General features: G+C 38.4%; 1 protein-coding gene across 1 annotated transcript; it reads right to left on the bottom strand.

The window, feature by feature from the left end:
* Positions 1-6,944, bottom strand: nrsn1l (neurensin 1-like). Its single transcript, XM_036566199.1, has 3 exons — positions 6,864-6,944; positions 4,401-4,607; positions 1-2,504 (listed from the first exon to the last, which is right to left on the bottom strand). The coding sequence occupies exons 2-3, from the start codon at positions 4,596-4,598 to the stop codon at positions 2,079-2,081; spliced, it is 624 nt and encodes a 207-aa protein (XP_036422092.1). The 5' UTR covers positions 4,599-4,607; positions 6,864-6,944; the 3' UTR covers positions 1-2,078.
* Positions 6,945-25,140: the final 18,196 nt, after the last annotated feature.

Raw genomic sequence — 25,140 nt, forward strand, 5'->3', positions numbered from 1 at the left:
AATCTGAAGAACCTTTCACGATGCAAAGAACCCATTAATCATGCAAATAGAACCATTTTTTTACTAAAGAACCCTTGAAGAACCATCTTTTGTAAGAGCGTACCATACTGACCTTCAGTCCACCCTCAAGTAGTACTTCTCAGTACCTACTAAGTCCCTCTTACCATTAAGATACCTCTTCAGAAGGTGAGTTTAGTCTTTAAACCAGAAAACTGTGCTCCAGAAACTACTGTGGCACCACTGTAGGAGGTGAACAGGTATATTTACAACAGATTTCCAGTGGTTACATTTTGACTCAAGTGCTCCTTTAGGTGAAGCGATTAAGGTACATTGCATTGAAGTGCCTATGCAGATCAACAACACCATGTTCCTCTTCAGGACTGCCGTAAATGAGGAAGTGAGCCACGACTCCAACATCATTATAATCATTGTGCCACTCAATAAGGTGGATTATATGAGCAAGAGGTTGCCAGGTAACCACAAAGGAGTGGGTGAGTGTGAGTCGACCCTCTGATTTTTTTTACCATTAACTTGGCCATGTGAGTAACCATGTTACCAAGCAATTTCTGATTTTATCTCGAACAGAAAACAGAAAGAAATGATCCTAACAATAATAATGAACAGCACGATTGACATGATTGATTTTAAATTATAAATCAATTAGAGACTGCACAGACTACCACACACTAAATGAAACCATTTGCAACCAATTTTCTCCCTGGACATTTTTCATTTCTCAGAAAGGCCTGGATACACCAAGGCAGCAGATATTGGAATCTCATGACAATTACATGGACAGCAGCTGCCAATTCAGCGCAGTGAACGAACAGGATTCACTGCAAAGACAAGCTGCAATATTTATGGACTTGATTCTGACCTAATTTGATTTTAATCGCCTTGTTTGCTCTGTTTGTTCCTTTGACAAAGGTGGCAGCAGAAATTGTAAATATTAGAACCCAAACTTTCTATGTTTCATTGGTTCAGAAAAGTCCCAAGTCTTTGCACATGGTCTCTTCAGGTGTGAGATACTGACCCCATTTACGCCCAGTCATTTCATGCGACTTCTATCTGCATTATTTCCTGACAACCACTTTTGCACAGTAATCAAATACATTTCTGGTTTGTCAGATTGAAAGCCAACTGTTATATGGGGTGCAATGTACAAATCAGTTGATAACATGACAACCAATGGCCTTATGAAGGTTTCTTTTATCTGTTCTATTTAAAACATGGGGTTCTGGAGGGCGTTGGTCATGTCCTTAAGCATAGCGGAAGGCGACAACTTTGCCAATCAATGTTTACAAGAGGCCAATCATCACGATCATGTGCTATGAAGTAATGAATGTGCGCTGTCCAAAAGTTTGTAGACACTGACTCATCCCATGTTTCTTCTGAAATCCAGCTTCTACTCTTCTGGGAAGGCTTTACACTGGATGTTGGAGCATTGCTGTGAGGACGTGATTGCAGACAGCCACCAGAGCATTAGTGAGGTCAGGTACTGATGTTGGATGATCAGTTCTAGACCACTCCAACTCATCCCAAAGGTATTGGATGGAGCTCTATCTCTCCAGAGGACGCAGTTCCATTGCTTCACAGTCCAGTGTTGGGGGGCTTTATAACTTTTAGTCCAAGATTGATATTGGGCATGGTGATTGTTAATTAGAAAGAGTGTCTGGATCTGGACATCTAGAGTATTTACACTTGTATAACATCTGCGTACAGAGGTCTTCACATCTGAACCTTGAATCCACATTCTGGATTTTGTAATCGCTGGTAGGTAATTAATAATTACATCAGCAGTTCAGAACTAAAAACTGGATAAATGGTCAGATTTGAAGACCTCTTGGCCAGAATATGTCGCCTCCTGAAGTGATATGGGATTTGTATTTGTATCGGGTGCACACATACATTCTTTTATGTGGATAATCTCTGTTCTGTTATAATCCTGATAATTAAGACACTTAAAACGACCAGGTGTAAACTTCATCACTGGTAAGATTTTTCTCTCTTTGGATCAAATCACAACAGGCCTACCTAGTGTATCCAGGTCTTTAGAGGGCTGAGTTTGGGTGGGTTATTTAAGGAGTAGGCTGGATGTTCTCCACCTTAGAGAGACTGACAGGTACAGCCCCATCCCCTGCTGCTGGGCTCGGAGCTTTAGTGACGAGGCTTGTGTTGCTCCTTCCAATCGCTCCAATCTGCCCTCCACTGCCCCCCTTCTTCTCTTTCCCAGTGGTCTGTGGACTGTGCTCACCCTCTCTGCCCGCTGGTCTGGAGAAGGCAGACACCAGCAGCCCAGCAGCCATCAGCAGCCCTCCCAGGCTCAGCATGCCTGTGCCGGCCTGCACGCACATATGCAGCCCCTGGTTATACTGCACGGCCTGGCGGTCCACAAACAGCAGCTCCCCCTCTCCAAAGGCTTCAATGCGGGAGGGGACGGCAAAGCCCACTGTCAGGACCACCAAGCCCACGGCTAAAACTACTGCTCCAAAAGCAAGAGAAACCTGAGAGAGAGGGGACGAGCCATTTCATGTAGTGAGACAGATTGAAACAATGGAACTCTCATTCTTATTACTTGACAAAAACATGTTTGTTTGGTGAGTAGATATTTGTTGCTGTTTGTAACTCACAAATGTGGTTGTTTTATATAAAGTTTAAAAAGTTATAGCACAAACAACTACAGAATTATTGAGACTGAGATGAAAAGTGTTACAACCCCCCCGGTTTCCCGTACATAATTTCCACATGACTAACATAATCGCAATTTTTGCTGAAAGTATCTAAGTAAGTGTGATAATATCTTATTCATTTGGAAATGTTGTATACATTTGAACTAGGTAAATTGTGTATAATTAAGTTGGCTTGACAAAGCTGTCTTACTATTCTTTGTTTTACTGTTCTACCTTTTTATTGTACAATTTTTCAAACACAGTTATTTTTTCCCATAAAAAATGAATGGCAGAATGTTGAGAAAATTCACATCTGACTTCCACAAATGATGTTACTAAGGACATCTGTCATCTTTCAATCTTTCACACTTACACTCATAGACATTACATACATACTAGCGCACACACACACACACACACACACACACACACACACACATTATTTATATATATATATATATATATATATATTAGAACCCTTTTTTGTTTAGACTGAGGGGCTGGCAACATATGTTCTTAACTAGAACTAGGCTGGTCAGCTAGCTAACAGGCTAAAAGAGCCAACAGCCTAAACAACTCCATCATTAATACTTACGGTCTGATTAACTGTAAAACAGCAGTATAAAAGTCTAAAAATGTCACTAGAATTGATTACTTGCTTCAAATGTTCGTGTTTCAGTCAGAAGTGGTGTCAAACCCAGGCTGAATCCCAAATGGCTCCGTACCACCGAAATAGTGCTAGCCATAAAAGTTTAGAAATTCTAGCCTCTACAGCCAAATAGTGCAGTATGGATGGATCATAATAGGTGAGTATGGATGTGACTGAGTCCCAAATGACTATTTCTTCGCTCTATTTTGCACTGCTGGGCTGCAGGATCCAATATTTGAATTCCTACGTACTGCACTATGTAGGGAGCAGGGAGACATTGAGATTCAGCCCCAGCGTGAGAAGAGGGCACTGCTGGATTGGTGCTAAATAAGACTCACGGTGGTAATTTGGTGACCAAAAAGTACTTATAAAGCAAACATTTTTGCATTAAACAGTGCTGTATTATGATATGTTCATTGTTATATGACAAAAATTCATAAAATGACCACAATATACATTGTATACAATATACATGTACATGGCAACGATACCGTACTCTATAGGAACTACACATTTCTTGGGGAAATATTTGTTTATGTCAATTATTATTAATAATAACAAATTATTTTCTGCTGGTCGCCATTTTATAAAAGCAATATGCCATTTGAGACTGTGTGTTACCTCGATTTTGTCATGGGAAGGGTGTTCTTAGGCATGACGGGAAGCGGAGTGCCTAAAACACCCTTCCCAGTGATAACACACCTGGGAAGGGTGTTTGAGGCACTCCGCTTGCCGTCATGCCTAAGAACATCCTTCCCATGACAAAATTGCAGTAATGCACAGCCACTCGTGGCTTATTGCTTCAACATACAATAGCAACTACCTGAAATAACATAGCAAAAGGCAAAGCTAGCAAAACCTTAACAACCACCTGGAATTACATAGCACTTGCTTCGTCAAGCTAACTGAAGGTTTGTTCAACTTTCCCCGTCTACTTACTGTAATCCCCTATCCCATGCGAATTGGTTGTAAATATTTCAGGCATATAATAACATATGACACATTACATACTGTATGTCTGGAAAACATGTACCCTTTTCACTTTGTTTAACCATGATTTTGCTCCAGTACTGTGTCCATACCTTGCAGAGACCTGAGCTCCACCACTGTGGTGATGTAGTCTGACTCTGAGCGTCCTCTTGATCCCACATGGAAGCCGTGCACTCCTCATAGAAATGGTGCAGGTAGGAGCGAACTCCGAAACCATGGCAACCAGAGCCTGCCATGCTTTTAAAGCGCGCTGAGCGCTCTGACCCACAGACCTCTGAGCAAGAGGCCATCTCTTAGACCTATAGAAAACACATATCACAGCATACATAAAGTCAGCTTCAGTCACAGTGACAAATACAGTGGCAGTCTGAATACTGACCAGTGGTTCATCATTCATCATTATGGATAAAGCTTATTTGCTGGCCACTAATCTTGTTTTTGGCCAGCGTTCTGTAGACCAGGTCTTACTAGGTCCCCTTTATAATAGGTGCCCTATTAAGCAGATTTACTTATTCATAATAGTGACTAGGGTATAAATACAATACAAAGGAGGGTTACTTCTAATTCTCTATGAAACATTTTAAACCCCTAAAAAAATTAAATTGGTTGTTCTTTGCAGAATTTGCAGAACATTTTTGTAAATGAAAAATGTGAGTGTGGCAAACCTTTGTAAAGTTTGAAAAATCTCCACATATGGTAAATGTTCATGGATAAAGTCTTAATCTGGTACAGAATATCTGCATTATGTCTTCGAAATCATGACTCACTTCTTCAAACATGGCTCTATGAGGCACCAAAAAGTGGTTCCTCTATAACCCTTGAGGCACCTTTTTGCGTATTTGAACGCCAGAGTGAAATGGATGCGCCTGTTTCGGCTGTTACTGTTTCAGAGGTGACTGGCCGCCCACAGATGAGTCACTCTCTCACACAGAGACCATAAACATGCTCCTCTCTCTTTCTCTCTCTCTCTCTCTCTCTCTCTCTCTCTCTGTCTGTGTGACCATCTACATCAATGCTTCTCCCTGCTCTTCAGTCTTTGTTTTCCTAACACAGCTGATTCAACTGATGAAGTGCTCATTAGTTGATTAGCTGAATCAGGTGTTTTGGAGCCAGAACACATTAAACCATGAATGAATCCCACGATGGCACTGTTCCTCAGCGTTGACTACTGCATTCAATGCATCTCAAACCTCAAGACCACCTCCGCAATGCTGATTACTTTTAAGTACCATGATAAAGAAGGCTTGAGCAAACACTCTTAAAAACAAAGATATCAAATGGGTTCTTTCCAATGATTCCATAGAACTACTACTTTTGGCTCCCTAAAGAACCTTTCCATAGATTGTCATTTATAGAACCATTTCTGTAAATGAAATATGTGAGCGTGAGGACACTTTTCAAAGTTGAAAGAACCTCCACAAAATGTAACCAAAAAGGGTTCTTCCATTGGTACAAGCTTGACATCATAACAACACCTTAACAACCACCTGGGATAGCATAGTAACTGCTTTGTGAAGCCAGCTTAAAGTTCGTTCACAAACTTTTGTGTGCTATAGCAAACAATTTTCAAGAAAGTTCTACACAGAACCGTATCGCTGTTGTCGGAACAAAACCTCGTATCTCCAAAATGATAACTTTAAGCAGAGTGGAAAAACATACTTTACTTCTAAAGTAAGGTAATGGAACCAGACTTTTTTCCAAGTAATTTTGGACCGTTTCTTTTGGTTCATTAATTATGAAATTTACACACAATGCAAAGGGGCAAAAGGCATTTTTGAAATGTCCAAAACTGAAAAACGACAAAATTCAAGATTGACAGCAGCAATATACAAAACATTCTCCATCAATCTGAAGAACCATTTCACAGCGCAAAGAAATGGTTCGATGTAGAATTCCTAGCTCTAAACAGAACCTCTGACTATACTGAAGAACCATTGAAGAACTTTTTAAAGTATGTACTTGAAGATTTTGCCTAGAACCACAAGTCCAAGTCAAGACCCACTTGGGAAACTTATTTGTTTTTTCAGAGTGTATATGGTCAAGTGATATGTCTGTCTGCCAAGCTCTGATTGCGTCATTCGACGTCTATAAAAGTCCTTACTCGGTGCAATCGCCTAATCTGTTTATCCGCATGTTTACAGAGCTGCGCGTTTTAGTATGGAACGAGCGCCAACTGTGTACAGTCGCTGTCCGAGGTCCTGAAAATCGACTGACTGATCGACCCCAGTAAACATGACCGCTTAAACATCTCATCAGTCTCACTAAGCCGTCAAACGACGTTGATAACTCCTAATAGCAAAACTCTGACATACTTAGGCTTCATGTAGCTTAGCACACGTTCAGGCCAATAAACCAACGTTCTCATTAATCTACACTAAATGTTATTACACAGAATCCACTACTACCATCAGTCATGTTTGCAGAGAGCAGCATCTTCCTTCCCTTTTCTCCGCTTTCCCTTTCTGCTCATCACTCCATCTACCTTCTCATGTCCATCTAAGGCTGTTTAATCAACAGGCTGTGCTGAGTTAACGAGGAAAAAAGCTAAGTGATACCCGGTTTGCAGAGAGGGATCCTCGCCACTTCTTCACTCGCGTCCCATCGCTCCTCCAGCGCACACAGCCCCGCGCATGCGCAGTGCTGGTATTATTTATTTATATACTTATTTGTTGTTGTTGTTGAAGTTCAATTGCTTGCCGATGACGGACGGTGATGATGGTGATGATGGCGATGACGGTGATGACGACAGCCGGTGAAGACCGTTTATTATTGTGTCTGTCATTCATCACAGCCGTTCAAAGACTAAGGGAACAGCTAGAGAGCAGAACTGAAACCTAAATAAATGTTTTGAGAGCGAACCTCAAGCTCTAGAGTTGAAATGATGATAGATCTTAAATAACTAGAGGGCAGAACTATCAGTGAAGTCTAAATAACTAACTTTAAACTGCGAATAAATAACTAAAGTAGCATTTAAAGGTGTGCAATCACTTGCTGAATTTGTGTTATTTTATATAAGAGCTCAAACAAAATGGATTGAACTCCTTAAAATCCCAGGCTTATTACATATTAAGGCTTCTTATTCAGTAACCACAGGGCATTCAATTCAAGAGTTTTTCTTAGGTCACAGAAGTACATAATAAACTTTGGTCCTGGCCATTTAATGGGTTATATATTATAAACTCTTCCCTAAAAGATATTTTAAGAAGTTTTATTCAATATTGGAAAGGTTTGGTTCTAAACACATTATACATGGCTTTCAAAAATATATCTTTTTCATGATATGTGTTGTTTGGAGTGGGCTTCGCATCAGTGCTGTATTATGATTAATACCGCCTTCATTGCAGAAACAAAAATGTGTTTTCATTATACATCCAAAATTGTTATAAATGGACACTCAAGTTTTTAAATGATAATTAATACTCTGTAATTGTAAAATAGTATGTGAACAGATGTGAATAGAACAAAAACACATTTTATCTTTTATCTTATTAACTCAATTGCTTTCTTGTTAATATACACTCATTCCAAATTTGATGACATTTACTCTGTGTTACATCACCTTCCTCAAAAATTCCTCCCAAAATTCATATTATGAATTTAATAAGATGCACGTTTTCAGTGGGAGACAGTTGTAGACTGCAGGTATGCCAGTCTGGCACCTGCATTCTCAGACTGTTGTAAAATGTGTAGAATGTGTTTTGGTGCTGTCATGTTGAAATAAGCATTGGTGTCCCTGAAAGAGACAGCATATAAAAGGCAGCATATGTTGCTCCAAAATGTGTTCAGCATTAATGGTGGTTAAGTTGGTTAAGTCACCCACTAATAAACTCTTCCAGACCATGACAGAGCCTAGATTTTGGATTTACACTGGTGATTATCTGTACAATATCGTATTTCTTTGGCCCAATGAACATGATGTTCATTATTTTTATAAACAATTTGAAAAGCTGACTCATCAAACCACAATACACATTTCTGCTGTGCATTCCATTTCAGATGAGCCCGAACCCAGAAAAGTCGGCAGCGTTTCTAGATGTTAATCCTTTCCACTGTGCAGAGTACAGCTCCACATGTGGATGCAGCGATGGGCAGTGTTTTCTGACAACATTTTGTCACAGTATTCCCAAACCTATGTGATGAAATCTATCACAGAAGCATGGAGGTTTGTAATGCAGTGCTGTCTAAGGGGTCAAAGGTCACAGGCGTTTATTAATGTTTTTTGGCCTTACCATTTACATACATAGATTAGTCTGAATTCTCTGAATCTTTTGACATTATTATGCACGAAATAGGATGAAAGACAGCATTCTTCTGTAGGCTTCTGAATTAATTTTGCTGCTACCCTCATGAGTTAAGTCATCAATAAAGATTAGTGAGCCTGTTCCAAAAGCAGCCATGCAAGCTTAAGCCATGATACTACCTCCACCATGCTTAATTGATGCTCGTATGTTTTGGATCATGAACATGATCACTCCACACTTTGGCCTTTCCATCACTTTGCTATATGTTAATCTTGGTTTCATCAGTCATGTATTTCTTTGCTAATTCCAATCTGGCCTTCCAATACATTTTGCTGATGAGTGGTTTGCATTTCGTGGCATGGCCTCTACATTTCTGCTCTATATGTCTTCTTTGAATGGCGGATTGTGATACCTTGGAGGCAATGTGGAGGTTGTTGGTGATGTCACTGACTGTTTGTTTTGGATTTGTCTTCACAGAACTCACAATGTTTCTGTCATCAATTGCTGTTGTTTTCCTTGGACAACGTGTTTGATGTCTCGTGGTTAGTACACCAGTGGTTTCATTCTTTTTCAACATATTCCAAATTGTTGCATTGGCTGTGCCTAATGCTTTTGCAATGGCTCTTCCCTTAGACAACTCTCTAGTCTCGATGCTGGTTTATCTTTTTAACAACAAATGCAGTTTTCACAAGCAAAAACTCAGGCATCCAAACAAAAGTAGATAATCAGAGCTATTAATTATTTAAACAATTAATCTAGCAGGACACACCTGGGCAACAAGAAAGATCTATCAGTCATATTTTTCAATATCTTGGCACACTTGAAAAATGGGTGAGTTGAAAACAAAAAAATGCCATGTTCTACATTGTTACATCTAAATGTAAATATAAGGAAATAAAAGCTGAAATTCTGATATATTGGCTCATATTCATCTTCAGTGTATGACAAAAGCAAAAGAATTGACCATATGTGCACTTGGTAGTTCACAGTTACTGACTTTAACCCAGCTGTTTGTCAGTCCCTCTCTAGCTAACCATCAATGGCAAGGAATCACTGTATGACCATCACTGCTACACCAGAAACACTTGCACCAGTGTCACAAACACTTCCATGCCCTTATAATTTCAGTGTCACTGACACTGTGTTAAAAATGGTCCCAAATAATATCTGGCAACAGTGGTCCTATTGTGGTCACTTTGAATTAATGGCTAGTAGGGGTGGGAATCTCTAGGCACCTCATGATTCGATTCGATCACGATTCAGAGGGCTGCGATGCGATTATAAAATCTCGATGCATCTTTTTTTTCTATGTAGCATTTAAATTTTCTCACTGTGTGAGCTCAAATTTCGAGTTCAAGTTTCAAGTTTATTTGTCATTTGCACAACATGACATTGAAATGCTTCAGCTAATCACTCTACAGAAAGTAAATAAGTAAAAATAAAGATACAAGAAGAAACAACTGAAATATATATACAAAATATACACAAAATATACACAGAATGTAGAGACAATATAGATTTTAAAGTGACTTAGTGACTCAGTGTTATTGTTATTTAAAGTGACTTGGTAGTTTTAAAGCAAAGTATTTGTAATGATCCATAATGAATTTACTTCCAATATCTTTTTTAATAAAACAAATGGAAGTGATGTGGCAAGTGAACTAGACGGCTCTCAGTCAGTGCTCTTGTTTGGAGCACGAGAAGCTGCTGTAGCTGAGCTAAAGCTTAAAGCAGAGCGAAGTAAATCTGCGTTTTCGTTTATATTTTTAGCCTATACTAGGACATCAGCACATACTGAGACATACTGGACATTAAATTTTGTGGCTCCTAAGGTGGTTTGACTTTGTTGAAAGGTCAAAATGTCTCTTCTTATCATTTGTGTTGTGACGCCTTTTAATGCAGAGGATGCTGCTGGATTTCTTACTCATCCAGTAGTGTTTTTATGTGCCGACACAGACTATCTGGGCGCTGCACTTACCCACTTCCAAGTTATAAATTAAATATTTAGAAAATCGATTTTTGATATTTGTGAATCGATTCAGAATCGTTCACGTCCGCATCACGATGCAACTAAGAATCGATTTTTTCCCGCACCCCTAATGGATAGGATAGAGTGAGGACTGATACACCATGCAGCAACAAATGGCCTACAGTCAGTAATTGTAAGCCTACAATACTCAGAGACCAGAGCTCAGTCAGAGACTACTCTTCATTTATTTAGTTTTCAGTCAGAACTATCATTGAGTATTTTATCAATTTCTCAGTGTCAGGAAAAAATAGAAAACAAAGTATCTCCAAAATGGTAACTATAAAAAAAGTTAATGCAAAGACATTTTATTCCAAGCAATTATGGAGCATTTTTATCGGTCTGTCATCATGAAAATGTCACACAGTGCTGCTCAATTGAGGTAAAAAAAAAGTTCAGTCTTAGAAGTTGGTTGCATTTTCTGTGTCTCATGATCCAAATTATCCCAAAAACATTCAATGATGCTGAGGCCTGGACTCTGGGATGGACAGTCCATTATTCCAGGAACACCAGCAGCTTCTTTATTCAATTTTCAAATGTTCTTTCCTTTTCTCAGGCTTCTTCACAGCTTCACATCCTTCACATTCTCAGACACATAGTGTGGAGTTGTCTTCTATAAGTCTGAAAGCTTCAAGTGCTCTTTATCTGGCAGGGACAGTTTTGGTGGTCTACCAGGTCTTGCACAGTTGTCAGGAGCCCCATTTTCTCTGTAGTGTTTAACTTTTTAAACTCCAATTTTGGAAACTCTTGTTTTTTTCACTTATTTTCCTTTGACCTTCTCTTTCTTTGCGTTGCTTGTACTTACAAGGTACGTGTACCTAATATACTGGAAAGTCAGTAAATATAGTGTATCCGTAAGAGCTGTGTGGGTTCGAATGATGGAAGTATGATGTGCTGGGATTGCAAAGGGAAATTACACAACAGTTCAGCTACTAGTGAGCCAATGAAATCCCTGTAACACCTCACTTCACACAGTTGGAACTCATACCAGAAAATATAATGTTAACATATCACCTTACATGACTCTCTTTCAGTTTATTTCCTCTCTAGCTCTCACAGTTGACCCTGCCTCACTATATCCAGGGGAATGATTTCCATGCCTGCACATGCAGTAAAATACAGCCAATGATGAGTGGCCCCAGAGCTGCAAGTGAACGCTGGAATTAAAAAGGCAGGAAGGCTACAGCAGCTATAAGCTTTAATTCCTTCTTTCCAAGTGAGATAACAAGACAGACCATCAAGGGCATGAAGAATAGCCTGTACTGTCTCTAATAAGCCTGCTGCCTCTCTCTACATTATAATGCACTGTTAAGAGAAAGTGGTGGCAATGAGCTCTCAAATTTAAAACACTTTCTTTTTCTAGAGCTGGTAATGCCAAGAGGTGGTAATTGAAATAGTTTTATTTCATTTTTATAGTCATGCAAGGCTTGGAAATATATTCTGTGCTGGTATCATTGTACAAGCTTTCTTAAAGGATAATTACACCAGTTTTTTTTTCAAAAAATCATGCGTAAATCAATTATTGAAATTTAAAAGTCATTTAAAGTGCTTTTTTGGAAAATGATGCAAGGGCTTAAAATGTCTAGAGCACAAATATAGTCATTTTATTCACTATCCAAAACCACCAGTGAACCTACACATGTCTTGTGAGTTTTACATGCCGATAACAGAAGAATAATCTCATCTCATCATCTAAGTCAGTTATCCTCCTGGGTCACAGGGGGTACTGGAGCCTATACAGTAAAATAGTGGTAAATCGAAAATAATAAGTTGTATCTTCAGCAGAAGAGGAAACACAGGGGGTAGACATGATTCTGCTGCAAACACGTTCTTTTACTGAACACACTGACGGAAAGGGGCACATACAGGACACCGAACTTGGAGGTGGGGGTGCTCGGGGTGGTCATCAGTAGCCACACACTTCACCTTGACAGTGAACCCCCCTCACACACAAAACCCCCAACTAAACCCACACACATAATAACACAATAAACACATACACACAACTTAAACTGACAGCAACCAACATTAAACAATAACATTTAGTGTCTTTATTGGACGGCATGTGCTACCATGAGCTTTTGCATGTGGCCATCTGCCTAGCCACACCTCCAGAATCTCAGGCGAATCTGAATCTTCGAGTCTTACAGTGCCCTGCATGCCTCTGACCTACATAGATCTGAAACAAAATTTGTTTTAGGCCAAAATCTTCTCTCAAAGCTGTTGTAAAAGTGTCTCAGATATCAGATATTGAATTAATTATTCATAACCGTTTTATATAATATCTTTCTGTGAGAGAGCTTTCAGAGACACTAAACTCTTCAGACATCTGAGTCACATAACACATAATCGAAATAAATCCTTTTCTAAGGTAAATAAAATGCTAGCTAAGTTATAGTTAGCTGGACAGCTAAATGAGCAACTGATTTAGATAGTAAAAGGCTGAAGGAATGAATGATGAAGTGTGTGAATGAGTAAATGAGCAAGGGAGGGAGAGTGTGAAGGAAGAAGCTCTTTAAAAAAGTGAATGAGTCAGTGAGGTTGAGAGGGAGTGGGTGAGTGGACGAGTGACTAGTGTGAGTGAGTTAGTGAGTGAGTGAATAAATAAACGAAGGAGTGAGTTGGCGAGGACAGAGTGAAAGAAGAAGCACAAAACGTAAAACAATACCGAGTTAGTGAAGGGGTGAGTGAGTGAGTGAGTGAGTGAGTGAGTGTGTGAATGACTGAGGGAGTGAGGGAGTGAGAGACAGTGTGAGATGGAGCGAGTAAGGAAAGTGAGTCAGTGTGAGAGGGAGCGAGTAAGTACATAAGTGAAGTGAGGGAGTGAATGAGTGAGTGTGTGAGGGAGTGAAAAATAAGTGAGGGAGGGGAGGAAGGAGTAAGGAGAGGGTGAACAAATAGATGTGCAAATCAGTGAGAGAATGAATGAGTTAGTGAATGAATTTGAGTGAGTGAGTGAGTCAGTGAGTCAGTTAAAGAGGGATTGAACGAATGAATGAATGAGTAAATGAATTGGAGAGTGAGTTCATGAGTGACTGAAGAAATGAGTGAGTGAGTGAGTGAGTGAGTCAGTGAGGGAGCAAATTGGTGAGAGCGTGAATGAGTTATGAGGGAGTGAGTGAATGAATAAATGAACGTGCATGAATGAACGAGTTAGTAAGTGAATCAATGAATGAGTGAATCAGTGAGTAAATGAGTCAATTAAATGGCGAGTGAGTGAATGTGGGAGTGAATCGTTAAGCGAGAGAGAGAATGAGTGTATGTGCAAATGAGTGGGTGAACTAGTTAGTGATGGATTTTAGTGAACGAGTCAGTAAGCGAGTGACTAAATGAGGGGGTGAATGAATGAATGAGTGAGTGAACCAAGTACTGAGTGCGTTTGCGAGTTAATGAATACATGAGTGAATGAGTTAATGAGGAAGTGAGTGAGTGAATGAATGAAGGAATGTGCAAATGAGCGAATGAATGAGTGAATGAATGAGTAAGTGAATGAGTCAGAGAGTAAGTGAATGAGTCAATCAAGTGACCAAGTGAGTGAGTGAATTAATGAGTAAGTGAGTGAGTGAGTAAATGAAGGACTGAATAAATGAGTGAGTGAGTAAGTCAGTGAGAGAGTGAGTTAATAAGGGAGTGAGTGAGGAGTGAATGCATACATGAGGGAGGGACTAAGATATTGAATGAGTGTGTGGAGTGAGTGAGTGAATAGGTTAGTGAATGAATTTGAGTGAACAAGTCAGTGAGTGAATTAAAGAGGGATTAAATTAATAAATGATAGAGTAAACAAATTGGTGAGAGTTTGTGAGTGACTTGATAAATAAGTGAGTGAGTGAGTGAGTGAGTGAATGAATGAATGCATGAATGTGCAGCTGAGTGAATGAACGAGTTAGTGAGTGAGTCAGGGAATGAGTCAGTAAGTGAAAGTACATCAATAAAATGGTGAGTGAGTGAATGTGGGAGTGAATCAGTAAGTGAGAGAGAGAAAGAGTGTACGTGCAAATGAGTGAGTGAACGAGTTATGGATTTGAGTAAGAGAGTCAGTGAGTGAGTGACTTAATGAGGGGGTGAATAAATGAATCAGTGAGTGAACCAACTAGTGAGTGAGTTTGCGAGTGAATGAATACATGAGTGAATGAGTTAATGAGGAAATGAGTGAGTGAATGAATGAAGGAATGTGCAAATGAGTGAATGAATGAGCGAATGAATGAGTGAAAGAATGAGTAAGTCAATGAGTCAGTAAGTCAATGAGTCAATCAAATTGAGAGACAGTAAATGTTGGAGTGAATCAGTAAGTGAGAGAGAGCGAGTGCATGTGCAAATGAGTGAGTTAATGAGGGGGCGAATGAATGACTAAGCGAGTGGGTGAACCAACTAATGAGTGAGTTTGTGAGTGAATGAATGGACGAGTGAATGAGTTAGTGAGGAACTGAGTGAGTGAATGAATGAATAAGACAGTGAATGAATGAGTACATCAATGAGTCAGTGAGTAGGAGAATGAATCAATCAATTGAGTGAGTGTGTAAATGTGGGACTGAATCAGTTAGTGAGAGAGAGTAAACGAATGTATATGCAAGAGACCGAGTGAATGAGTGAGTGAGTGAGTGAATTAATGAGTGAATAAGTGAGGGAATAAGGGAGTGAGAGAGTGAATGAGGAAGGTAGGTAGAAAGTAAAGGAATGAGGTGATGAATGAGTTACAACTGTGCCTCATGAGCTTCACATCCAAAAAGATTGCTTTATTGTGTTTTCAGCGAGTTTATTCGTAGTCGAGTAAAACTGAACTACCGAGGGTGCTGTGATCCATCATCATAAACTCTTCCACCGCCTGTCTGCAGGATCACACAGCAGTCAGAGGAGGCTTCAGGGAAGCGAGACGAGTAAAGAGCATCGTTAAAGCAGCCTGAGCTTTTCCATACGAACAGACAAAGAAAGAGAAAATCTCTAGTTATGAAATCTCTCTGTTCGTGTCCTTTTGAATAGTGTCAGGCTGTGAATATTGAAAGTGCAGGAAAAGCCAGTGTGGCCCTGCAGTGCAGGAGGATAATGTGCTCATTATGCCACTGAGCCAGTGAAGCAGAAAAGCCATCATCGTCTTTTCTCTTCTCACCCATGTTTGATATATGAAGTGCTTTAGACGGCTGAAGTCGTGGGGGAAACCGAGAGGAGTTCAAAAAGTCAAGAGATGCGCAGACAGCTCGCCTGCGCTGCAAAATGGAGATGTTACATCATCCAAACGGTCAAACTACAGCCATTTCTATAAGTAATGAACACCATTTCAACCTATGCAGTATTATATATCTCATAAAGCTGCTGAGATGTGCTCCTATCATTCAGTTTATAGCGAAATATATGACCTGTGCCATTCAGTTATCACTAGATGGCTAAGAATGGTCAGAGTTGGGGTAGGAGGCAAGACTGAGCATAACCTGAGGGGTAGGGCTATATCATTTGTTAATCATTATTGCAATATTGGCTTTTGCAATAGTGATTTTACTGAAGGCTGCAGTATGGAAACAAGCTCTTATAATTCAGATGTTCCAGATGTGTTCTGTGGGTGTTTTGATGAATCCAGGCTCTCAAATAAAATCAAATTTAGAACCACCTTTAAGTTTACGGAATCAGTTTTGTTGATCAGAAGTGCTTGTGTGCCAGTTTCCCAGACCCAGAATAAACTTAAGCCTAGACTAAAAAGGTAAATCACCACTGACATTACAGTTTAATCCTACACTAGATTTAATCTGTGTCCAGGAAAAAGCAAAACTCAACTTACTTCAATTACTTCAAGTAATTTAATATATTGCAAAGAATATCACAATCCCAATTTGTAGGAAAACACACACACACACACCCCCCCCCACACACATACACACACACACATTTTCTAAGGCACTTATCCTTCTGGGTCACAGGGAAGCTGGAGCCTATCCCAGCGATCATTGGGCGGAAGGCAGGAAACACCTTGGCTAGGTTGCCAGTCCATCACAGGGCAGACACACAGACATATACATTCACACACACACTTCCAACCAAGGGGCAGTTTAGCATGTCTTATTGGCAATGAAGACATTATATGTTTGATTTTATATACAGTGGCTGCAAAAAGTATTTGGACACTTATGCCACGTTTGAAAAGGGACTAAGCTCATTGTGTTTGGATACAAAATGTTAAACCAAGTGGTATTTATTTTAAACAGATCATTCCAAGACTCATTTTCTCCCACAAGGCAGCTGGTTTGCTTGAGATTATTGTAGTTTGAGCAATTTCTTTACAGACACCTGATTTCATGATTCCATCAATGAACATAAGCTCTGTTGCAAGAAAACAGCCCCAGACTCTGACATTTCCAACTCTGTGCTTTATGGTACCCTCTGGTTTCTCCATGCAAAGAGGCTGCCATCAGTTTGATTCTTATGTAATACATTTTATGCAGTAACGTAAAAAAACTTCATTAATATTTACCAATGGTTAAAGGGTTCAAATACTTTTGGAGGCCACTGTCTATTAAATTTACACACTGAATGTAGGTTAGATTAGATTATACTTCATTATTATAGCGAAATTCCCCTGATTTTAATATATTTTTACATAATTCAATCATTAAGATGTGAACCAAGTCATTCGCAGTGGTTTGATGTGAAAATATGAAATAGTAAGGAAGTAGTAAAGAAACTTGCAAGCTTTAAAGTGATGGTGTTACAACATGTATGTAGCCTTTTTTTTACTATCCGAAACCAGCTGCGAATCTACATGTGTCTTCACATGTTTTCATGTGTATTGTTGATGTTAAAATAGTGGTAAGTAGTGGTAAAAAAAAATATTTCTTTGTGGACTTGCCTTAGAATGCTTTGCATGTACCACCTGCATTTCTTTTTTTCTGAAAACTACTATAAAATAATGTCTTGAGTATGTAATATGTAATATGTAACCTTTTAAAGCATTAAACTCTTCAGACGCCTGGTTACTATCACCTCCACTGTGAACAATTCTGAGTCAGTAAATATCTCTAGAAAGGAGTATTCCACCACAAACCACTTCGAATGACTTTGTTTACACTTTAGCCATTTAATTATGTAGAAATTTTGAAAAATTGGTGGAATTCCCCTTTGAGCATCTTCATACTACACAAAAGTGTTGACGCTGCTAATGATCGATGGTTCGTAGACTGTGTGCTGCTTGTGTGTCTCTTTTCCAGACGCCCTGGCCTACATTCGGGAGATCTACTACAGACTCGCTGGAAACCACGTGGATGATGAATGGGGCAAAAGTGAAAGTCAACACATTTTCATCTCAACACTAGATGGTGATAGAACTCCAGATAGTGCCCTGCTTGTAGTTCCACTGCTGTGTTGACTTAGCAGCTGCTTCTTCTACTCAAAATCACCCCCTAAAAAATTAAGCAAACAAAAACAAACCCATTCATGATGTTCTTATATTCTTCAGTGTCAGTCTTAAAGATCTCATCTTAAGAGTGCAATAAAAAACATACTGGTAATAAAGAACAGGCTTTGTTTATGGGACGGCCTACATGAGGTAGAGTCAGCAGGTACACACAGGTTTCTGAATGGTGGCTTACTGCACTTTGTAAATATGTGTGTTATCTTTCTAGAAATATGCATATAAAGCACATTTAATAACTGAATATGATGTGATAATTTGAAACTTAAAGGTAGTCTAAATTACATCCAATGCACTGCTGTCACTGCAACCAAGCACTGTCGGTTTAAAGAAACAGTGTTCCATTCTTAATGTTTTCCTCACTGTTTTATGATATTCATAATTTTTGAATATGCATCAAATTTTTGACTGGAATGATTAAAAGAGTAAATAAGACTAGTCATTGACAAACCCATGGTGTGGTGCAGTGTGCAAACATATACAGTCTTAAAATTGCTCAACCCTTTAAAATCCCAGGCTTATTACACAGTAAGGCTTATTGTTCAGTAACTACAGGGACATTAATGCAAACTATGTGAGCTGTTCTTAGGTTATATGTGTGTAATAAGGCTTTGGGCCTGCTGGCGGGCCCTGGCCATTTAAGGGGTTAAAGCTATTTATCTCAGCAGTGTGTTTTGCCAGTAAAATCCCTAGATAACATTAGAATTAAGAATGTCAAATTATGAAAATAATTGATCAGGATTTGGGTAGATAATCAGATATTTTTTCCAAATAAAGATATTTTTTCCATTCAAAACATGCATTACAGCCATATAAGCTTTATCAGATTGTAGTTATTACCTTCAGTAACCTGAACTTGAATATAACATCACATAAACACAGGTTGAGCACGAAGATAAGCGACTGCTGTTTGCAATTTTCAGCTCTGACGTCCAGTGAGACCAACAGCGGCTGCATGTTCCAACCATATATATAAATATATAGATATGTGTGTGTGTGTGTGTGTGTGTGTGTGTGTGTTCAAAAAAGACTTTGATGTAGTGTTTCTAAAGTTTCAAAATGTATCATTTACTTTCCAATTTATACAGTCCATATTTAGAAACTAAACTTTTTTGAATTCTTTGTTTTTTGTGACGTCACACATCTGTTTATTCAGCCTACAGCAATTTAGTAAATTAGCCCATTCACACTCAAGTTATAAGGAGTGTTTCAGCCTGGACTGCTTTAAATGAGGCACAATACAGGGCAGCCTATCAGCTATGTTGTATTTACATATTTCAGTCTTAAAGGTACAGCAACAAAAACTTCCTGTTTAATTGTAAGAGATAAAGAGGGGTTGGAAAATGGTCAGATAAAAATGAATTATGACTGTTTTTGGAACATAAAACCACACAAAAGTTGTAATTCGATCTCAAGCAATAAAACTGAATACAGGAAAAGTGTGGTATGTGGGCCCTTTAAAATAAATGAAGAATTTACTAAATCACTTTGTAGCTCCAGTGTAAAATCTTTTTAGGGCTTTTTTATGCACTCAGCAGTCAAATAAACACTAGTGCACTGTGAGTGTTAACTTTGACACCACTAATTAGAATAAATATGAATACACATTAATTCTGTAAAAACTGACATGAATATGCTTTTAATAAAGTTATGAATATGTTAATTAGAAGAACACAGTTAAAGAAAAACAGGTTTGGTTCTTCTCACTGCACTCCAGCCATCACATGGATTTGCTCAGTTCCAACAGCAGCACCTGATTTAACCCCTTAAAATTCCAGGTTTATTACATACTAAGGCTTATTATTCAGTGACTTCAGGGACTACAATGCAAACAGTGTTCCATTCTTAATGTTTTCTCACTGTTTTATGATATTCATTATTTTTAGCATCTTTAGCAATTTTAAATAAGACATAATAAATAAAACAGCTTATTAACAAATCCATGGTGTGGTGCAGTGTGCAAACATATACAGTCTTAGGCAGCCAGAAAAACAGTTGAACCCCTTAAAAATCCCAGGCTAATTACACACTAAGGCTTATTATTCAATAACTACAGGGACTTCAGTGCAAATTGGCTGAGCTATTTTGAGGTTATAGAAGTGCATAATAAAGCCTTGGGCCCACCAGCAGGCCCATGGATATTTAAGGGGTTAATTTAATGAAGGATTGATTAGATACATGAGGTTTTGAATGGTAACTGTAAATACTGGACTTCCTCCAGGAGAGCTACAATTAGGATAACAAACTCATACATAGAACATTCACAATTTATTTTTTATTTATTTATTTGTACTTAATGTTTGTGCTTTTTTGAAGTGAATAAATACTATTGCTCAGACAAATGGCTTCAGATGCCTAAGACTGTATGTGTGTGTAGTGTGGTGCAGTATATAGAGTTAGAAGCAGAAGTTTGGGTGTCCCTGGTCAAATTCCATGTTTTGTTGATTTTCTAAGTGAAAATAAGTTAACACATCCTCTACAGAGAACACACTGCACATTTTACCGCACAGTTATTGTTTATGTGCTAAATTTAACATATTGGGGACAAAAAAAGCCATAAGTGTGTTCTCTGTAAAGGACGTGATAACTTATTTTCACTTAGAACATCAACAAAATGTGTGATTTGATGGGGGACTTCAAACTTTTGCATATGGCTGTAACTATGTGTATCTAAGAGTGTGTGTGTGTGTGTGTGTGTGTGTGTGTGTGTGTGTGTGTGTGTGTGCATTACTTCATCATTAACAGTCTAAACACATAAAGCCTATAAACATTAAAGGGCATGTTTTAGGTTTCAATCCACAGAGGTAAGTGTGTCCTGCACGTCTACGGCTGCGGTGTTGGCAGCGTGGCCGCGTTCTCCGGCTCTGCTCCGCTCTCCTCATCTCTCTGTCTCTCTTCACCCCCTGCCATCTGTCCCTCTCTCCCTGCACTCAGCTTACACTGCACACAGCCCCAGGGCAGGGGGGCTGGGGAAGGGGAGGGGTGGTCCGCAGCACAGCAGCCCTGACATCTGCTGTCTTCCTGGGCTTCATGTGGGGGCCCCTCGGGGCCGGACAGAGCACAGGCCCACACACCCACGCTGGCCCTGAACCACGGCCCTATTGTGTCTGTGCTGAATTAGCATGACTGGGGTAGCGCTCGTCCTCTTCACGGGGGGCGGAGCTCCGTGCCATTTGCTATGGTCATTAAGCTGTAAGGTCAATTTGACCTAAATTAATATTTAAATTTTATGGAATGTTATGGACATGCTGTGGCAGTTGGTGTACACACAGGCTTACACATACGCTTCTACAGTTACATTTTGACATTTGCACTGGACAGAGCTGTTAAGTTTATGTGTTTTATTTATTAGTTTTTGTTTATTTCTAATGAACTTCACAGCACAAAACAACACATGACAGCACATAATAACAGGGCATAAATAAATAAAAAATAAATAAATAAATGGACATGATTGTCTACATTGGTAATGAGATAATTATTATGTTATGATTATGTAATAACCATTGTTATATGTCATGAATTTCTTGTGATTATGAGGCACATAGCATCTAGAATCTTAGCTTAAACTGAACAGACAGTGGTGTAGCCTACACTGAAAAAGTAACTGACTGAATTTACTTGATTCAGTTGTGTGTATTCATATGCAATGAAATAGATTGTATTTTAAAACAATATTCAAAATGATATAAAATCAGTTTTGGGTTTTATTTTAAGTCTTAATGATCTGTTAGTAACCACTTAAAGAAGCCCTAGTAAAAGGAAACATGCCACTAGCAAGAAAGCTTAAAAATGAGGTATAAATGTACTTATAAGATGTGTTAATACAGCCTTCTGTAAATTTGTTGACTATTGAGTTATTGATTATAATCTTTCAGTAATGATGTAACATCTTTATGTGGCATCTTAATAAAGGAATATGAACATATAGAAAATGTGTGAACAATAATAATAATGTCAATAAATGCTAGTAAAAGATCACATTTCATTTGCATGTGTATTAATATATGTTGTTTATTATAAATATTAAACTGAATAAACATTGGCAAATATTTTTGCAATGTTTCCAGGCTGCAAAAACACTCCATACACTGTTAAAATGAACATTGGCTCCCAGACTTTATAGCAAAATACAATCAAATATGGTAATTTGAGAACACATTACATTATTGTGGGTTTTACTGTATGTTACAGTGATAATGTGTGGAATGTTCAAAACATTCACAATTAATGAAACATGACCATTTACTAGCATGTTTGGTCACTGTGAATTAATTATTCATATTCCTTGTTTAAGATGTCACATAAATATGTTTCCAGTATGCTTGTAGCTGAAAGATTATGATTCATTAACATGTATCTCATTATTAAGGAAAAGTTCATAATTAATTTACAAAAGAACTTAGTAAAACATCTTATGCAACATTTATAACACATTTCAAATCTTTTTAAAGTTTTCTATTTTATAGAGCATTATTAACTGCTCGCTAATAGTTAGTAATTATTAAGAAGCAGACTTCAGACCTGGATCAAATGCCTCATGTTTGATCAAATCTTGCTGATCAAATGGGCTTACAAAGCTAGTATGTCAATAGATGGCTATAAATTAAAAAATGACAGTTTATGATAATTATATTTTTATCATGTCAAAAATTCTTGTTGTTCCCAAAGCACTTTAAATTGTAAGCAAGCCATCAGATTATATTTTGGTATCTGCAGCCAGTTGTACCAGCAGAACATAAGTTTCATCATAGCCTAGTTTAAACATAAACTGCCACTGAACCAAGCTCAAGTTTACAGGCTCTTTGAATTTAAGTGGTTGCAACAAGCAAAATAGTTTCAATGTAGCTTTAAGTTATAACTTTAATTTTGCACATACCGTTTCCTAGGTGTAAGTTTTGCAGTTAAGAATCAGTTAAAATAGCTGGTCAATTTGGTCAATGGGAAAACCTGCAAGAAAACAAAAGACGTCTCGGTTTGCATCAGCAATCACTTCTGCAGGATAGATCACACTCGTTTTCATCGATCAGAGATAGATTTACACACAGATTTATACAACATAGACAGGTACAGAGCCCTGAGTCCTATGTGTATGTGGCACTGAAATATTTTTCTACAGGGTCATTCCAGTGACTCAGTTCAAATACACAAGTCAACTGCATGCAGCGCAATAAGAGCAGCTTCATCAGTGTTCAGATGTAACTAACATAGCTAGCATCACCTTTCTGTAGTCAGTAGACCGAGACAGCGATTACATGAACTGCAGCTTCGCTAATGTTACTGGCCGCTCATTGATAAAGTGCCATTAAAATTTTGTGCATGAGAGCCCAGTTTCAACATCAGAAGCAGAAAACCAGCAGCAGAACAGAATAAACAGAATAATTTTTTGAATTATAGCTAATACGACTAACACACCTTAAGTGAAGTAAATGTGGCAATGTTTCCTGTTTATGTCCGGTAGTCTTACTGATTGGCTGCAGAGTGAAAACAACATTCTTTGCAACAGTGTTTTGATCTATGATCACTTTATGCACTACTAGTTAAGATGTACCGTAAGTGTCTGTGGTGTAACCAAAGTTCTGTGTGTCACTAAATTTAAACTAACTACTCTCAACGTAAGGTTTCAGATCAAACTTACGTTCATCTGGTGCAACTGACTGCTGGTTTATATTGTTTCATTGAATAACAATTATCATATGTCAAGTGATTCAAAACTTTTCAATGGTTTTGCTTGATATAGGATTTCAGCTGCTTAACAGTTTGGGGTCTCCTTTATTATATTTTTCATTCCATAACATGCCAGATGTTTTAGTGGGTGACAGGTCTGGACTGCAGGCAGGCCAGTTTAGGACCTGGACACTTTTACTACATGCAAAATGTTGTTTGTCATTGTCTTGCTGAAATAATCAAGGCCTTCTTTGAAAAAGACGTCGTCTGGATGGCAGCATATGTTGCTCCAAAACCTGTATATATTGTTCACCATTATTGGTGCCTTCACAAATGTGCAACTCACCCATGCCATGTGCATCAATGCCCCCCTGCCATAGCATCATGGATGCTGGCTTTTGAACTGTGCACTGATAACAAGCTGATTGCTGTTTAGCTCACAGGATGCTCACAAATTTTGATTCTTCGGACCACAGGACACTTTTCCTCTTCAGCTCAGTCCATCTAAATGAGCTCGGGCCCAGAGAAAGTAATGGCATTTCTGGGTCCTGTTTATTTATGGTTTGCCCTTTGTGTGGTAGAGTTTTACTTTGCATTTGTGGGTGCAGCAATACTTCTGAAAGACTCAGCTACTCTGGGATGCTCTTTTTATACCCAGTCATGTTACTGACCTGTTGCCAGTTTACCATTAGGTGATTAATTTAGCATTACACAACTTTACCAGTCTTTTGTTGCCCCATCCCAACTTTTTTGAAATGTGTTGCTGGCATCAAATTCAAAATGGGCACATAATTTGAAAAAAAAACAAAAAACAACAACAATAAAATTTCTCAGTTTCAACATTTTATATGTTGTCATTGCACTGTTTTCAATTAAATATGAGGTTTAAATGATTTGCACATTATTGCATTCTGTTTTTAACTACATTTTGCACAGCATCATAGTTTTTTTTGGAAATGGGGTTGTATAACAAATAAATCTTTTATTTTACTTACTTTGGCCACAGTTGTGTTAATGTAAAGTATTTTCATGTTTGTTAATGTGACAATGATGCACACACTCAGCACAGAACATTATTTTCAGTGTAAACTCTCTCATTAGCCACTAAACCCATAAAAATAAAGGGTTCTTTGCATGATGCCATATTTAGTGGTTCTTCAGAGAACCCTTTCTGTAAATGAGATATGTGAGTGTTAGGAATCTTTTTGTGATTTTAGAGGACCTAAAACTAAAATTTTCTTCACATGTGCTTCTTTGGGATAAAGGTAATTCTTCTGTGGCATCACTCCAAGAATACACAATTTACACATGGCACAATTTTTACGAAAGTGCTCCTTCTGTGGTAGATGTCATATTCGGAATGTTCTGAAAAGACTCCAAATGCAAAGTTTCTGACTGAATACACAGTTCTCTGACATGCCATATTATGAATTATGGATATTACGAGCACTCTGATACCGCCCCTCACGGTTTAGAGGGTGTTGTGATGATTTCTTCTGGTATAA

This window comes from Colossoma macropomum, unplaced genomic scaffold, assembly GCF_904425465.1.
Source record: "Colossoma macropomum unplaced genomic scaffold, Colossoma_macropomum, whole genome shotgun sequence".
In the NCBI taxonomy this organism is placed as follows: domain Eukaryota; kingdom Metazoa; phylum Chordata; class Actinopteri; order Characiformes; family Serrasalmidae; genus Colossoma; species Colossoma macropomum.

Excerpts from the sequence above, each read along its gene's own strand:
- nrsn1l (XM_036566199.1), bottom strand. The coding sequence starts at position 4,598 with ATGGCCTCTTGCTCAGAGGTCTGTGGGTCAGAGCGCTCAGCGCGCTTT. Across the intron at positions 2,505-4,400 it reads GGAGCTCAGGTCTCTGCAAG|GTTTCTCTTGCTTTTGGAGC; the intron begins GTATGGACACAG and ends CCTCTCTCTCAG.